The sequence below is a fragment of the Amphibalanus amphitrite genome, unplaced genomic scaffold, assembly GCF_019059575.1.
Source record: "Amphibalanus amphitrite isolate SeventyFive unplaced genomic scaffold, NRLGWU_Aamphi_draft 000082F_arrow, whole genome shotgun sequence".
In the NCBI taxonomy this organism is placed as follows: Eukaryota; Metazoa; Arthropoda; class Thecostraca; order Balanomorpha; family Balanidae; genus Amphibalanus; species Amphibalanus amphitrite.
In genome coordinates, this window is record NW_024881578.1 from 565,188 (window position 1) to 583,977 (window position 18,790).

An 18,790-nucleotide genomic window follows, 5' to 3' on the forward strand; every position below is an offset into this window, starting at 1 on the left:
ACCTGCCCAACTCACAGTTTTAACCCTCGCCCGTATTGATGTTTTTCCAGCCGCGAACGTATAAGGGGGGGGGGGGGGGTCCGCCTTGCCGTTTCGCCCCTGATCGAGCTAGAGCTTCGCGGAAAAAACGAGCGTGTTGCCCGTGACGAGAGGAAGCCGATGATACCTAATTTTAAGGTCCTAGGTCATTGGTTGACCTTGCAGGTCAGATCAATGACCCAAAAGTCGGAAAATCGGGACCTGTTAGAACGTCGTAAAGTGTGGCTGCTATGGGGTTTTTCGGGGCGCTGATCACGAATATCATGTTAGTTTTGATCACAGATGATGTCTTCATGCATTTAGTCCAGGTCGGGTCAGGTCAGGTCAGGTCAACCAGTAGAGGTCCTGCCGGGTATTCCTAGTAGGTGTCAACCGCCTCTGACAGCTTCGTAACATGTTACGAAGTCACCAAAACTACTTCGTAAATGTTCATATGGTTGCTAAATTCGAATTCAGCTCCAAAAACTGGCCTAGAAACATGTAAAACTCGAAAAAGTGAACCGAGGTCACCAAAGGTCAATGACCTGACCTGACCTTCAGGTGACCTTGACACCCACCCTAATGCATGGGGGCAACATCATATCACATGTTTGAACGCTTGAAACCACGAAAGGACTGCAAACGCGTGGCTAATGCGAGCCGACATACGCCGAATCGCGATTCCGGCCAAACATGGTCTCGAAAAGTAGGTCACAGGTCAAAGGTCATTAGGGTCAGGGTCATGAAATTTTCAGGGTAGGTGTAAAATTCATTAACGCGAGGGTACTGAAAGTTTCGTCGCGATCAGCCGCTCTTTACGTGAGTTATTCGCGAAAAACCATGGGGGGGGGGTCCGTTCGACCCCCCTATACGGGCGAGGGTTAGACTGATTTCCTTTAAACTTTCAGAATGTGCTAAGTTCACCGATTTGTATAACAAATAGCTCGGTTTTATGTCACTGACATAATGTCAGTTAGAAGTCATTACGTCGTACCGTAAACGGGGGTGACTTTGCCTTGCGGGGTGACTTTGCCATGCTTCTCGAAAAATGCTCTAGGGAGATCTCCAGTGATATTTTACGAAGAATGTAATATTTTTTTATGCACAAATAAAAGATAATTGATGGGCCTTCCAATATAACCAACACTGAGATATAAGTTACCACTAAATGCCTAACTGGGCTCCATTTTATTGGAGTCGTTGAAGTGGTCAAATTTGAAGAGGTCCAAGCTTTTCATTATCTAACCATGTTTTAGACCAACTGCGATGCTAAAACTTGGTATGGTCGATCATGACAAGATTGATAAATTAGCATTTCCAACAAAATTGCCATTTGTCACTTAGTTTAGCTAAAGTTTTTGGTGGCGATTTTTTCAAGTGAATTGCAGGCCACATGGGGTGACTTTGCCACCATGTTATCAATGCAAAAATGAAATACTTGTAAGATGATATTCAAAATGATTTTCTAATGTAGCATCATTTTGATCTCCAAACTGGTTTTTAAAAAGTATAAGTTTATATGTTGAAAATTAACACAGGAATGCACAGTGGGAGTATAGAAAGGCAAAAATTACCAAAATAAAAAAATGGATGAAGCTGGGCCCAACTTTTCAGCACAGCCAACATCATCTACAACTACTGAGTTTGCCAGTAAGACTGGCTGAAGAAATATGTACCATTTTATAGATCAAAACGCTAATAATAAAAGTGCCGGTAAGTTGCCGCAAGAACATCCACTTTCTGTTCCTCTCAATGCCACTGGAAGAAAGCGGCAAGGTCCTTGAGTACCGATACAATAATATTTTAGCTTATTTATCTATTCTCAACCATTTATTTATTCATTTATTTTACATCGTGAGCAATTCCGTCAAAACAAGCGGCTATTACATGCTCGTGTCGTCATATAGCAATGGACTGGCGAAACGAGAATACATAACGCACATACTTGACACATGCTAACAGGAACAACACTACATCATCGCAAAATGCAGCATCACATTCCATGGTTGACATGCTGGGGCTCACGCTGGTGTTCTATCAAGAACTTCCTGAGCGCGGGCTTAACCCGCGCCGGGCCGGGGGGGGGGGGGTGTTTGAACCCCTCTGCGGTTTTTCGCAGATATCTAAAAAAACGGCGGCTTGGCACACCTATTTGGGCATCTTTTCCGCACATGTTGTAAAATTTCAGACCCAGGTCGTCTTAGGTCAGGTCACCAGGTCACGCCAAGTGACCTCACCTCAGCAAAAATAAGAATGCTCGTCATAGCTACACCGATTGATCGATTGCCTTGAAAATTTCAGCGATTGATTAGAGCAACATTATCTATAAAATGTTAATCTCGGAATTTTGATATCGGTGATCTAAGGTCAGAGGCCTGTTTCACTAAAAACTTGTAATTACAAGTGTTTGAACTTTACAATTCATAAGTATTTTTGCAAACTATGTAAAATCGGATTTCACTAAACTTCATCACCAGCGGCACCTCCGATAAAAAGAGTTGGTAAATAAACTTGTAAACAGTAAAATTGTTTTTAGCCAAGAGCTATAACATGTTACAGATATTGCTTCTTTTTATCAAACTATGTCTAGTATTCATGTCAGAAATTGCAGAAATAAATTAAAAATAATGATGCTATTTCTGAATGGTATAAATGATAGTTCAGAAATATCTTATTATTGAAAGAAAATAACACTTAAAACATTTGACAGCAGAAGACTGTTGAATGCAATTATGGCGCGCGAATGACAAAACATGACGATATTTATTTATTGCTCGTAGCTGGTTCGTAGGGAATGTGCTAAGTGAAAAAGAGCATATAATGACTCAGCATATCATATTTGTTTTAAATAATTGATTGCTTTGCATCATTGCACAAAAAGTAATAAAATTCCAAACGTAAGGGCCACTGGAATTTCGGGTTTGTAAGTACAACGTTTTCTATCGAGTTTTTGGTCTTCGTGAAACAGAAAGTTTGCGATTTCGATGTTTCTTACAAACTTTTTTCTTGTAAAAAAGTTGGTAAATTTTAAACTCAAAATTCATGCCCAAAGGTTTCGTGAAATCCAAATTTCAAATGTTGGTAATTATTTCTTTTAAACTCAAGTTTTTTCTTTGTAATTACACACTTTATTTCAATTTGTTAGTGAAACAGGCCTCAGGTCAATTTTGCGGCCTCTCCATTATAACTCAATGGGAGAAAATTGAAAAGCGTCTGCTTTGCACGAACGCTATTCTAGACACTCTCAAACATCGAGATGTAGGTAAGATTGACATGACACACTTTCGGACAGGTCATGACCTTGACCTGAGGTCAAATTTTCAAGTTGACCTTTCAAGGTCTAAACCGTTGACCTGAGGTCAAATCTTGAAACATTACTCAGAAAGGTCTGTGAACGGGCTATCGAATGCGCTTTTCCGCGGCGCTGTAGCTCTATGGGTTCCCGAGATAGCCGTTGGCAGTTTCCAAAATGTTGAAATAGTCAACATTTTACCTTTGGTGACCTCTGGTGACCTGACCTTTGACCTGACCCAAAAAATGACCGAATTGCTTTCGTCCTTATTTTGGACGTTCTTTCGATTGTCGCTTACCGCGTGTCGCTACGTGGCCCAGGAGCCGAGTTAGAAGGGGGGTGTTCAGACACCCCCCACGGCCCGGCGCGGAATCTCAGAGCACCGGCCCGGCGCGGGTTAAAGACAACCGGAGTTGACTCTCGCAATGTCTGGGGCAGTTCGTTATAGTCAGATAGATAGTTAGTTATAGCCGAGTAGAGAAAGCGGCGCCTCCCGAACTCCGACCTGATCGTGGGAGTCACCAGCATGTCACCGCTACGGGTGTCTCTTCCGTGTACTCGTACACTCCGTCTAATGGACAGGTTAGCCGACAGCGCCGTAGGATCAAACGTGGCTAACATTTTGTGAATCGATACAAGTCGGTGATACATGTACATGCTATCAGCATGAAGCCAGCCACGCTCATCGATGACAATCAGTTGACCTGTGGCCGCCGCCGAGGTCGGACGTGCGCGCGAGCTCTCGCCCACTACCCGCCGGGTCCCGCGTGTGCGTTTCGGTGCGGTGCGGCGGAGGCGAGTCGGGGCGCTGATAGAGCTGACGGCTGAGCTGTGATTGATCGGCGGCGGCGGCGGCTGCGCTGTTGTGAACCATGGACGAGGACAGTGTGAAGCGTGCACTGATCAGTGCAATCAAAGAAGGAGCTTTCCAGGATCTGTTCCGCACAGAAGTGAAGGAAGCTGTCACGGCAGCCGTTCGAGAAGCACTAGCTCAAAGGGACGCGGAGATCCAGGAACTAAAGGAAGAGCTAAAGGAGACACGAGAGCAACTGAATAATCTAGAACAGTATTCCAGACGTCTGTGTCTCAACATAACCGGGATCCCTGAGGGAGGTGCGAACGAGGAAACAAACCGACTGGTTATGGACACAGCCAAGCTGGCGGGTGTAAATATCTCTCCACACGACATAGACACGTCTCATCGCATCGTGCATCGCAGAGCTTAGAAAGCCACGCCCTGTACCAGCGTCAAGTGTCTCAGCCGAAACTGCTGGTAAAGTTTTCCTGTCGGACAATTTAACTCGTGCAAACCAGCATTTGCTTTTCCAAGCCAGACAGCTGAAAAAAGCCAACAAGATCTCAGCAGCTTGGTCTGATGTCGGACGGCTGAAGATCCGCGTCTCCCAGAACGGACCGACCAGGATCATCAAGTCCATCAACGACCTGGAGAAACACGCTGGCGTTCAGCTGCGCGATGTGGCGGCCGGCGCATCGAAGTCGGCGGACGGCGCCGGGGCGGGAGTCGGGCGCCGGGTCACCCGTCAGCAGGCGGCCCGGACTTCCCAGTGATCCGATGCGCCCTGTCGGTCTCCCTGCCCGACGGCCCTCGCGACGCCGCTGACGCCGTCGGGCAGCTGATGCATCTCAGCGGGACGATCTCCGACTGAAGCCCTCTCTGGACGCAGCATTCCGGTGCCCCGTGAGAAAGGCGCCTATCGATAAGGTTAGTGGGATCAGAGACTGTGTCATGTGTGTGAACTCTCGGGTTGGGTATTGGGCCGCAAAACCGGCCACTCTCCGGGAGCGTGTGGAGCCTTGACCGTGTCCGTGCCACAGTGCGACCGGTCGGTGCCACAGAGCGACCGGTCGGTCTGGACTGTCTGTAGCCCCGAGCGCATCCCACGGACGCCGGGGGCAGCGGTCGGCTGGCCCGACTGTCTGGCTGACCGGGCGGGGCGACCCGGTGCACGTGAACTTTGGTGGCGTCTGACGCTGCTCATACTGCTGTCAGCCGGTGGGCTGGGCTGTGACACCGCCGCGCTCCTCGGTCGGACCGGCTGGCCGATGTGTCCTGCTGCCGAGGCACCGTGTCGGGTGTGGGCACGGGCGCTGCCTTGTAGCCGGACTTGGGATGTGACGCGGGCGGGCGCTGACGGCCGGGGTCGGTGGCTCGTGCTGCCTGCTGGGGATTGCGGTGGGGTCGGGCGGGGATCGGGGTGTGTGTGGTGGTATAGACGTGGGGTTTCACTCAATCATCAGTCGTAACAATGTTCCCTGTCACTTCCGTTTATGTCGTTTTATGTTTACGTTTCATTTCCTTCGTTATCATGTTTTTTTACGTCGTATTGTTGTGGTCATTTTGCTTGTATATGTTGTTGATTATTATAACGTTCTGTCATTACCATGTATCAAGCATATAATTTGATAATCACTGCAGCGCGGCCCGCCGCCGCCGCCGACGTGCCTCGTACACCGGATCGAGTCCACCGGAGCTGTCGTCGCCACCCCGGGCGCGCCCGCCCGCCGACTGAACACGCCGTTGACTACTGCCTCGTAAATTCGCAGCCGCCGTCCGCTCGTCGCCGCTAGACAGTTCCTATCCTATCCTATCCTATCTTATCCTATCCTGGCCACATCACCTGCGAACTAAATTATTATCGCCAGAAACAAGAAAACGTCACATAACTCTTAGCATCCATACAACACACAGACATTGGAAACGCCTAGGGGAGCACAAAAATTTGCAAAGCTTGCTTGTTATAGGTGGCGTAGAAACAAATCCTGGGCCGAATATCTCACACGCTCTAAATGTTTCACATATAAATATCAACAGTATAACAGCGACGCAAAAGTTAGACGAGCTTCACCAATTCATCAACGCTAACGACATTAAAATCATGGCCCTAACAGAAACAAAACTAGATTGTACTGTTGCAAGCAGTTTGTACGCAATTGAAGGATACCACGCTCCAATAACCAAACACAGAACCAGACATGGAGGGGGAGTCGCAGTCTATGTACACTCGTCTTTGCCTGTGCAGAGGTTAATAGATCTAGAAGTAGGAAACCATGAATGGCTTTGGGTCAAAGTAAAGACTAAAGCTTTCACTCTAATCATATGCTGTCTATATTTGCCACCAAACCAACCAGTTGACAAATTAGACAATTTCATTGGAAATTTCTCGGAAGCCGTGCTACAGGCGCAAAGACATACACCCACTGCCACATTAATTTTAGGAGATTTCAACGCAGGAAACGCATACTTAAGTGAACAAATGCAAATTCGCAGCAGTGGAGTTACACCATTTGACAATGCGCTAAAAGACGCTGCAGATGGATTATGTTTGCACGAACTAATAACAGAGCCAACGCGTTTTTCAAGAAACTCATGTAATTTAAGAGACTTGATATTCACGAATTGTATAGAAATAATCACTAAGAGCGGTACATTATCTCCATTCGCTAATTTGGATCATTGCCTTATATTCGCATCGTTAAACTTCATGTTGCCCTTACAAAATCAAGCGGACACCAGGCTGATATGGGACTACACAAACATGGACACAACTCGTCTTACAAATCTTTTAATGGACACTGACTGGGATCGTTTACTTGACAGTGACGTAGACACAGCGACAACAAATTTTACGAAAACAATATACGACGCAGCTGTTGCCTCAATACCGACTAAACGCGTGAAAATACAGTCCAACAAAAAATCATGGGTCACTTCTGAGTTGAGGAATATAAGGAAACGGGATAGACTATTCAAGAAAGCCAAGAACACAAATCTGGAATACCACTGGGACAGATGGAGATACCAGCGAAACAAAGAAACGCAGCTTAATAGACGGTTAAAAATGCATGCATGCAGAACGAAGTTAAAAAACTACTGGTGTTGAAGCCTAATCCGTTAAAATATCACCAGACATTGCGTAAGCTAATGGAAAAATCCAGAACTGACATAATTCCACCGCTAGAAACACCAAATGGCGACATTATCACAACGGACCCCGAAAAGGCAGCAATACTTAACAACCACTTTGCCGCCCAATCGACACTCAACATTTCAGACTCGCAGCAGCTTCCAGATATTACACCCGAACAAATAGCCACACCTAATCTCGAAAACATCCGGACAAGTGAAAGGGAGGTATTACAACTTTTGAACAGTCTTAACGTCAACAAATCAACTGGCCCAGATGAAATTCCTGTGAGATTATTGAAAATGTCAGCTCTTTTAATTGCAGAACCTTTGTCTCGTTTATTTAACAAATCACTTGCAGAAGGCAAATTTCCATCAACATTCAAAGTGGCCCACATAACACCTATTTACAAGAATAAAGGATCCCCCTCAGATTTTACTTGTTATAGACCAATTAGTATCTTATCAGCTCTTTCAAAAGTATTCGAAAAAATAGTTTACAGAAAAATGTATTCTCACTTTATAGAAAACTCACTCCTCACGGAAAAACAAAGTGGTTATAGAGAAAATCACAGCACTGAACAACAACTTCTTTATCTAACAAACAACATGTATAAATCGTTAGACACAGGAAAACAATTCACAGCTATCTTCTTGGACATTGCAAAGTACTTTGATAAAATTTGGCATAAAGGCTTGTTATTCAAATGCGAACATGATTTTGGAATAACTGGAAAACTTTTAGAATGGTTGGAGTCATATCTCAAAAACCGTATTCAAATGGTACGCATAAACAACACACTGTTAGAACCACAGACCATAAATGCAGGATGCACGCAGGGCTCCGTCCTCGGACCACTTTTAGCTCTTATCTATCTTGACGGCCTTTCAAAGCAGACACAGCACAACATTTTATTTTTCGCTGACGACACATCACTTTATGCCTCACACTCAGAAACTGACTTACGCGAAACAGAACAATCGCTCCAAAAAGACCTGGACTCTATTTTCGAATATGGAAGAAATTGGGCTATCACTTTCAACGCCGACAAAACAGTGCAACAAACATTCACTCACAGACAACATTCCAAAATGCCACCGACTCTTTCGTTCGGAGGGAAAGCAATACCACTAGCAAAATCACACAAACATCTCGGTTTAATCTTCTCTGACGATCTTCGCTTTCATTGTCATATTAACGAAATATGCAAAAAAGTTAACATATCCCTCAGTCCATTGTATCCTATTGCACAACATTTGCCAAGACCCATCCTTCACCAAATATATACTACCTATGTAAGACCACACTTTGACTATTGTGACACTGTTTACGACGGACATATCACAGTACAGGACACGACACGACTGGAGACATTGCAAAACAGAGCGGCTAGACTGACGACAGGAGCACTCTTTAGAACATCCTCCGACAAATTACGACTCGAGACAGGATGGGACAGACTAACGACAAGAAGACACATTCATAGACTGTCACTATATCTCAAACTCGTTAAATTGAAACCAATTTTACCCAAGTACATACAAGAACTTATAACAAACACAAGGGTGACAGACACACAGTTGGTTTTAAGAAATGCCCATGACCACACGATCCAACGTCCGAAAACATCATCATATCAACGATCATTCTTTATCACCACAAGCAAAGAGTACAACGAACTACCGGCAACATTTAAATCCTTATCCATTGTAGAATTAAAAAAAAAAAAACACATTGTACACCATATTGGCTCCCCCCAGCCACCAAAATACTACTCATTTTGGTCAAAGACAGGCAACATCCTACATTCGCGACTAAGAAATGGAATGTCCGATTTAAATTCACAACAATTTAACATTCAAAAACAAGATTCTCCGGCATGCCCTTGTGGTCACAGCATGGAAAGCGTTCGTCATTTCATCACAGCATGTCCATTGTTTTTACCTCAAAGACGCACCCTTTACCAAAAAGTATCGCAAACACTCCATACTAACTTTCATGAATACCAAACTAATAAAAAATTGGAAATCCTTCTTCATGGCACCAACCTAAGTAGTGGCGACGGCCGGGCGGTGGCTCAACACTTCCAAACATTCTTACTTAATTAATTCTGGGCGCTTTACAATCCCAACACTCTGACTATTTAATTACGAGGCGGGATGGGCGTGTCTCGGTGGGGTGGCGTCGGCGGCGGGGCTCTCTGGACAACATCAAATGCGCGACGCGTTCGGCTTGGTGGCGGCGACCGGCGATTTAGTTTGGTTGAATCCATTTTAAGTTCTTGTATATGTGTGTATGCGTTTATTTGCTTGTATGTTTTTTAACAGAGCTGGTGCCTCGAATTTAGCACTTTCGAGTGCTTTTGCAGCAGTTCTTACTTATCTTGATTTTGTGTATTCTTTTGTTTCTTAACCCGCGCCCGGCTGGGGGTCCTGGATTTCCACGCCCTGCTGGGGGGGGGGTGTTTGAACACCCCCCCTTGTAACTCGGCTCCTGGGCCACGTAGCGATACGCGGAAGGCGGCGTTCGAAAAAGCGTAAAAAAATAATGACGAAATCACTTCAGTCAATTTTTTGGTCAGGTCAAAGGTCAAGTCACCAGAGGTCATTGAAGGCAAAATTTCGCCGATTTCCAGGTCGAATGTCGACAATTTCCAAGAAGCCAACGCATAACTCGGAAACCAATAGAGCTACAGCGCCGCGGAAAAGCACATTCGATAGCCCTATTAACGCCCTTTCTGAGTAATACTCTCAGATTTGACCTAACGTCAACGGTTTTGCCTGCAGGGGGCAAAAACTGCAAAAATAGCCGGTTTTTTCGAAAACAGTTTTTCTGCAATAACTTTTGACCCAAGCCTTGTACGAGCTTACTTTTACCGGCATCGTGTTCCTCTCGTCAAGACGCATCGAATGTACTATAACTTGACCTTGAAAGGTCAACTTGAAAATTTGACCTCAGGTCAAGGTCATGACCTGACCGGAAAGGGTCATGTTGCATATCAGTCGATCCGTATCGTCGAGCTGAACACATCTAAGGCGTTTTCATCGCTCTAGCATGCCTCTATCAAAAGTTATTTGTGAAAAACTGTTAGATACCATTCGTGACCTAAGATGACCTCAGGGCATAAACAAGGGTCACGGACACCATTTTCAAGTTCAGTGTGTCTAAAACACTTGTAATTCGGTGTTTGGGAGTGTTTATAATGTCTTTCATCCAAAAGAGGCGCATTTCAATTTTCTCCCATTGACTTATAATGGGGAGGTCGCAAAATTGACCTGACCTTAGGTCATCGATATCAAAATTCTGAGATATACATTTTGTACATGCTATTGCTCTTAGCAATCGCTGAAAGTTTCAAAGCGATCGGTCACTCGGTGTAGCTATGACAGACTTTGAAAGTTTTTATGAGGTGAGTTCACTTCAAGTGACCTGGTGACCTGACCTTGAATAACCTTGGTCTGAAATTTTCACAACATGTGTAGAATTGATGTATGATAACGCCGTTTTTGAGATATTCGCGAAAAACCACAAGGCCACAAGGGGGGTGTTCAAACACCCCCCCAGCAGGGCGCGGGTTAATAAACGTGATGATGAGGATGATGATGATGACGTAATTCACGCGAGCGAATTTTTCATTTTCTTAATTAAAACAAATTTCTCAATTTCTATTTTCTATCAAATGTCAATTATTTTCAACAAATATAATGTATTATAAAAAGTGATGTATCTCTCCCTTTTTGTACATCATTTAAGAGCAAAAAACCTCGAATTGCTTTATTTCTTCCTATTAAACAATTAGGGATGGTGGCCCTTCCCCACACAATGAACAAAAATGTTTGAAAAATATTTGTTAGTGCTAAAAAACCATTATTTGGCATTGTGGCAAAGTCACCCCTTATTCATTTTAACTTTGCCACGACTCATTTTCTTTGAAAATGTATATTTCTAGGCAAGATAAAGATACGATAATAGCAAAACCCAAAGAGCCAATCTTCCTCCGTGTTTTGAACATAGAGTAATCCCAATAAGTTAACAAGTTTAAATACTACAAGCGTCTAAAGTTGAAAACATGGCAAAGTGACCTCCGTTTACGGTAATGTTCAGCCTAAAGGAAAATATTCAAGTGACTCCAATCGGAAAATACGCTTCGTTCTATCGCTTTTGTGTTTTGATACCACAGTACTTAACACTATGTCACTTATTTTTATTTGTTTGGTGTACTTATCCAAGGGCCAGTTCAAATGAGCTCAACTGAGCTCAAATGACGTTTGTGCCAATAATTTGTTACATAATAAGGATAAAGCTTTAAAAATGGCATCATTTTATTCCTTTTGAACAGCCGAGTAGAATGCTATCCGACATTAGGCATTTCGAACATAAAGACTTAAGTTTTACTTAAGTTGTGCTTAACATTTTAAGTACACTTAAGCTAGCAAAAAAGTATTTCATTCGACGCGCCTTGATATGCTGAGTTCACTGGTGCTTTTGTTTTTGCTCTGTCTTAATTAGATCAAACGTTACAAGCGAAAAACCTTTGACCTGTTTTAGCGAAATTTTTACATTTATACCCCCCAAACCCCCTAAATATTGTTCTAGAGCAAACAAATTTGCACAGGGGCCTTTACCCAGGCTAAATCTTCAAGTCGACAAATTTAAGGCAAATTATAAAGCATTTAACCCGCGCCCGGCTGGGTGTCCTGGATTTCCACGCCCTGCTGGGGGGGGGGGGGGTGAACACCCCCCTTCTAACTCGGCTCCTGGGCCACGTAGCGATATGCGGAAGGCGGCGTTCGAAAGACCGCCAAAAATAAGACGAAATAATTTCGGTCACTTTTTTGGTTACGTCAAAGGTCAGGTCACCAGATGTCATTGAAGGCAAAATTTCGCCGATTTCCGGGTCGACAATTTCCTAGAAGCCAACGCATAACTCGGGAACCAAATGGAGATACAGCGCCGCGGAAAAGCGCATTCGATAGCCAAATTAACGCCCTTTCTGAATATTTCCTTAGACTTGGCCTAACGTCAACGGTTCTGCCTGCAGGGGGCAAAACTGCAAAAATAGCCGATTTTTCCGGAAACAGCTTTTCTGCAATAACTTTTGACCCAAGCCTTGTACGAGCTTACTTTTACCGGCATCGTGTCTCGTCAAGACGCATCAAATGAACCATAACTTGACCTTAAAAGGTCAACTTGAAAATTTGACCTCAGGTCAAGGTCATGACCTGACCGGAAAGGGTCCTATTGCATATCAGTCGATCCGTATCGTCGAGCTGAACACATCTAAGGCGTTTTCATCGCTCTAGCATGCCTCTATCAAAAGTTATTTGCGAAAAACTGTTAGATACCATTCGTGACCTGAGATGACCTCAGGGGAATAAACAGGGGTCACGGACACCATTTTCATGTTCAGTGTGTCTAAACCACTTGTAATTCAGTGTTTGGGAGTGCTTATAATGTCTTTCGTCCAAAAGAGGTGCATTTCAATTTTCTCCCATTGACTTCCATTGGTCATTAGGAGGTCGCAAAATTGACCTGACCTTAGGTCCTCGAAATCAAAATTCTGAGATGAACATTGTGTACATGCTATTGCCCTTAGCAATCGCTGAAAGTTTCAAAGCGATCGGTCACTCGGTGTAGCTATGGCAGACATTGAAACTTTTTATGAGGTGAGGTCACTTCAAGTGACCTGGTGACCTGACCTTGAATGACCTTGGTCTGCCATTTTCACAACATGTGTAGAATTGATGTATGATAACGCTCCGCGCCGCCGTTTTTGAGATATTTGCGAAAAAGCACGGGGGGTGTTCAAACACCCCCCCCCCCAGCAGGGCGCGGGTTAACCCTCGCCCCGTTGGGGGGGGCATTTTGGCCCCCCCCCCCTGTGGTTTTTCCTGAATAGCAAGAAAACGGCGGCGCGCAGCGCCGCCAAATTTTTAGTACCTTCCCGGGCATCAATTTGACACCTTCACACCAAATTTCAAGTCTTAGGTCACCTTAGGTCAGGAGTTATTGAGGTCAAACTGAGGTCATGTTCGAGCAAAAATGAGCAAAAAACATGCAAACTTGAAACGCTCACCAAATCTACAGTTATCAAGCAATTTCAAAGTTCTTTATACGGTCTAGTAGACAAAAAGCGACGCTACAAAACTGCTATCTCGGATTTTCAAAATTTTTGGTTTTTGACCAAAAAAAAAATCAAAAAATTGATTTTTTAAGAAAAACTTTGAAAAAATCCAAAAAATTTCTGAATTTCGAAAAAAACCGGAATATATGTGATAGTACCAGCGCTCTTCTATATACATACCAAATTTCAGATCGATATCTCGTTTTTTGGCCAAGTTATAGCGAAAAAACTGTTCAAAAATGATGACGTCAAATTTTTGAACTCAATTTTTAGCAATTCTAGACCACGTACGGCAAAACAAAGACCACCATTGAACTCCCCGTGACGAGCTGCATCGATTTGATACCCATTTTATGCAAAAATATTAACTTTGAAATTTGACCTAATTTGACCTGACCTTGACCTGACCTTGACCTGACCTTGACCAAAACGTGATCTAAGCTGGCCCCAAAGGCTGCCTGACCCATATAATCGCATTTGTCATGTAAAATGGACCATAAAACATGTATCACACGACACTTTCATATTGTGACCCCCCCGTGACCTGACCTCTGTGACCTGACCTGGTATCAGTGACCTCAAATAGCAAAATATGTGTTTGAAGAACATTTCCCCATCGATGATTTTCAATGAAATACATTTTACTCGATTTTACAACGCATTTCTTGAAGTGCCTGTAAACGGTGAAAATTGGACCTTTGACCTGACCTGTGACGTCATCGGTTTGACCTAGGTCAATAAAATTGGGTCACAAGGTAGTTCCCCGTTGGGGCTATCCAACGCCGTTTACCGCTTGTCGCTATGTTGCGTGGTTCTCGAGATCTTAGGGGGGGGCCAAAATGCCCCCCCCCAACCGGGCGCGTTGCTCGGCAGAGCCCAACGGGGCGCGGGTTAACATTTAATACTTAGCGCCAGAGGAGCTTTCCCTCTGAAAACTCCTCTGGCAGTGAGGGTGTTGCAAAGTAGCGGCATCTTAAGATTGTGCAGAGGTTCACTAATGACGTCATAAGTCAGTGACCCGAGCTGACCCGAAAATGGGATTGGTGTCAAAAGATCCGGATTAAATCAAAGGTCAGGTATAATAAGTTTCAGCTCTCTATCGCCAGAGAGTTTGGAGCTATTGCGAACAAAAATCTATGGAGGGGGGAGGCACCCGCCCCTCCACTCGGCGGGCGAGGGTTAAATAAGTCTGTGATGTTTTGAGACAGACGTTATTCAAAAATAGCTTCTGCAAAAAAATCGATTTCTTGTTCTTTGCGGACTCAGCCGATGACCTTATCAAAGCTAAAAATATTGATAAATACTTACATTCCGCATACTTTGAATATTACTTCAGTTTCATCGGCGAGTATGAACGGCGGACCCTGAACCTTCACTTCAAACTTTGGCAGCACGTATTCTTTGACCCGGAACACCTTTTTATGTACGTTGCTTGTCACGCCGCTGACGTGGATCGTCCAGTCACCCTGTAATAATCCAACAAGAAAAAATCAAATTACCGGAACATCAAGTTGCAGCCTTGCTCAGTTGGTAAGTAACGTAAGAGCCAGGTGGATGCTACTGGGCAGCACTGCTCGCCAGTTCTGCCGAGCGCCTTTTCTATAAATCATGCAATGTTTTGTTTTGCTTATTAGAATTGAGAGCACTCACCAGCGTGGGCTCGTCTGACAGCTGGAACTCCAGCTGAACGAGGCCGCTGCGGCCGCTCTGGTCGGTCCACTGCGCTACCCGAGTACCCAGCGGCGTCTGAATGAAGATCAACGGAATCTGAAAACAGGAGGAGGCACCTCAGCACAATGGCTTATGGAACTCTTAGACCCTAGTGACTGCTATTGTTTAACCCTCGCCCGTATAGTGTGCGTGTGTGTGTGTGTGTGTGTGTGGGAGGGGGGGGGGGTCGAACGAACCCCCGTTCGGTTTTTCGCAAATAACTCGCGTAAAAAGCGGATGATCGCGACAAAACTTTCAGTATCCTCGCGTTACTCAATTTTACACCAACCCTGAAAATTTCATGACGATGACCCAAATGACCTTTGACCTGTGACCTACTTTTCGAGACCATGTTTGGCCGAAATCGCGATACGGTGTATGTCGGCTCGCATTTGCCGCGCGTTTGCAGTCTTTTCGTGGTTTCGAGCATTTAAACATGTGATATGATGTAGCCCCCATGCATTTGGGTGGGTGTCAAGGTCACCTGAAAGTCAGGTCAGGTCATTGATCTTTGATGACCTCGGTTCACTTTGTCGAAATTTAAATGTCTGTCTCTAGGCTAGTTTTTGGAGCTGAATTCGAATTTGGCAACCATATGAACATTTACGAAGTAGTTTTGGTGCCTTCGTAACATGTTACGAAGCTATCAGAGGCGGTTGACACCTACTACAAATACTCGGCAGGACCCGTACTGGTTGACCTGACCTGACCTGACCCGACCTGGCCTAAATGCATGAAGACATCATTGGTGATCAGAACTAACATGATATTCGTGATCAGCACCCTGAAAAAACCCATAGCAGCCACACTTTACAATGTTCTAACAGGTTCCGATATTCCCGACTTTTGGGTTATCAATATCGACCTGACCTGGAAGGTCACCCGATGATCTAGGACCTTAAAATTGGATATCATCAGCTTTCTCTCGTGACGGGCAACACGCTCGTTTTCTCCGCGAAGCTCTAGCTCGATCAGGGGCCAAACGCGAAGGGGGTCGTACCACCCCCCCCCCCCTTGTGCCGTCGAAGGACGCAAAATGGCCTGTGCCGGCGAGGGTTAAAGTTGCATATAATTGGCTTACTCTCATCGCGGGCAGCACGCTCGTTTTTTTCCGCGAAGCCCTAGCTCGATCAGGGGCGAAACGGCAAGGGCGGGGTCCAACGGACCCCTTCCCCCATTTACGTTCGCGGTTGAAAAAGCACCAATACGGGCGAGGGTTAACCCGCGCCCGACTGGGGGTCGGGGGGGGGGGGAGACTATTCAGGGCCTCTCCCGTTTTTCTGCAATAACTTCAAAACTCTACATTGTAGTATCGGCGCTAAGCTTTCAGTACCTTCGGCTTCATCAACTTGACATCTTGTGTCAAAATATGAACTTGTTGCTACCATAGGTCGGCCGGAAATGACGTCAGAGTGATGTCATGTTCGGCCGATTTTGACACAAAACACTGAACCACGGCAATCGCTCCAAAGAGCATAGTTTTTAAGCTAGATCCAATTTCTTTGCATGAGTGGACTCAGAATAAACTGCGCCACCAAACTACTATCTCGGATTTTCAAAATTTTGAAAATTTTGAAAACAATTTATTTTAAAGTTCAAAATTTAGGTATATTTTTATTTTTTTTTTTTGAAAGGCTTTTGATGTGCTTTTTGAACGCGTGCCTATGACTTACTCTGGCAAGTTTTAGGCAGATCTTCAAAAATGGCCAAGTTATAACGCATTATAGCAAAACATTCGCAATTATAAATTTTTCAAATCAATTTTTTAGCACGTGTTGGGTTTCAATGAAATTAGCTTTCGCTCGACAGTTTTTCCGGGGCTATCAGACGCTGTTTGAATTTTGACCATCGGCCCGGTAGTTTCGGAGCTAGGAGGGGCTATGAAGAGCCCCCTAGTAGCCGTTTTCACGACGGCCATCTAGTACACATTTGGTGTACATTTGGTGCAGATTAGGTGCAGATTTGGTCAAATTAGGTTCATTGTGTCTATATAGTTATTAGCTAGGGCTGCACTAATTCCTTATATGCCTGCTTTGTCATATTATTAGAAAGTATCATCGATGAAAACACTGAAATAAATTCGTAAAATACAGATACTTGCTGTAAAAGAGATTAGGTGCAGATTTGGTCAAATAAGGTGCACTCGCCGGATAGCCCGTCGTGAAAACGGCTAGTAGGGCACGTTATACGCAGACCCCAGTGGGGCACGGGATAACCCCGCCCGTATGGGCGGGGGTCGAACGGACCCCTCCCCCTCGGTGTTTCGTAAATAACTCACGTAAAAAGCGTTTGATCACGACGAAACCTTCAGTACCCTCGCATTAATCGCGATTGGGCGTATGTCGGCTCGCATTAGCCGCGCGTTTGCAGTCTTCTCGTGGTTTCAAGCGTTTAAACATGTGATATGATGTTGCCCCCATGCATAAGGGTGGGTGTCAAGGTCACCTGAAGGTCAAGTGAGGTCATTGACCTTTGATGACCTCGGTTCACTTTTTTCGAGTTTTACATGTTTCTAGGCTAGTTTTTGGAGCTGAATTCGAATTTAGCAACCATACGAACATTTACGAAGTAGTTTTGGTGCCTTCGTAACATGTTACAAAGCTGTCAGCGGCGGTTGACACCTATTACGAATACCCGGCAGGACCTCTACTGGTTGACCTGACCTGACCTGACCCGACCTGACCTAAATGCATGAAGACATCATATGTGATCAAAACTAACATGATATTCGTGATCAGCACCCCGAAAAAACAGCAGCCACGCTTTACGACGTTCTAACAGGTCCCGATTTTCCCGACTTTTGGGTCATTGACCTAATCTGGAAGGTCAACTAATGACCTAGGACCTTAAAATTGGGTATCATCGGCTTCCTCTCGTCACGGGCAACACGCTCGTTTTTTCCGCGAAGCTCTAGCTCGATCAGGGGCGAAACGGCGAGGGGGGAGTCCAACGGAACCCCCCCCCCTATACGTTCGCGGCTGGAAAAACACTAACGGGCGAGGGTTAAGCCAGCTATTTTCAAAAATGGCCAAGTTATACGCATTATAGCAAATTTTTACAAACATAATTTTTTCAAATGATTTCTTTAGTACGTATTTGACATCGTACACCAGAATAGATAGCACCACTGTCGCTCAGAGCACTAACTGCATCCGACAGACATGCTTTTTTGTTGAAAAAGTTCAACTTTAGAATTTGACTTTTTTGACCTTAAATGGGCCTGACCTAAGCTAAATTGAACTCAAAATGACCTCGAATGACATAAACGACATCGAATCGAAAGCTATGTCCTAAATGAACCATAAAACATGTGTCGCGTGACCGACGCAGGATGTAAGATTTCCGTGACCTGTGATGACTGGACCCTGACCTGAAAATCAAAGTACAAGTTTGGTACCCACAGGGTATCTAAAGCATCTCTTTATGAGTGGGTATTCCAAAAATGAGCCTGATCTGACTAGTAAGACGGCGGCCAGACCCCAACATGTGAACAAGCCAAACATCGATAAATATTAACCCGCGCCCTGGTGGGGGGGGGCTATTTTTTGCCCCCCCTCCAGACTTTTTGATATATCTCCAGAACCGCTGCGCCGATCGTCACCAAACTTTCAGTACCCTCCCGGACATCAATTTTACACATTGTGACCAAAAATTTTTCCAAAGGCTATGATAGGTTGGCCGGAAATGACGTCAGAGTGACGTCATGTTCTGCCGTTTTCG

The 18,790-nt window shown here is 44.8% G+C and overlaps 1 protein-coding gene across 12 annotated transcripts in view; it reads right to left on the reverse strand.

Annotated features, from left to right (window-relative positions):
- LOC122379649 (alpha-2-macroglobulin-like) overlaps positions 1 to 18,790 on the reverse strand; it is a 114,932-nt gene that overhangs the window by 81,313 nt on the left and 14,829 nt on the right. For all 12 annotated transcript variants that reach the window (XM_043362012.1, XM_043362017.1, XM_043362014.1 and 9 more), the window contains exons 5-6: positions 15,011 to 15,127; positions 14,669 to 14,826 (exon numbers count right to left, since the gene is read on the reverse strand). In XM_043362012.1, coding sequence (XP_043217947.1) covers positions 14,669 to 14,826; positions 15,011 to 15,127 — 275 coding nt within the window. The remainder of the gene's footprint in view (positions 1 to 14,668; positions 14,827 to 15,010; positions 15,128 to 18,790) is intronic.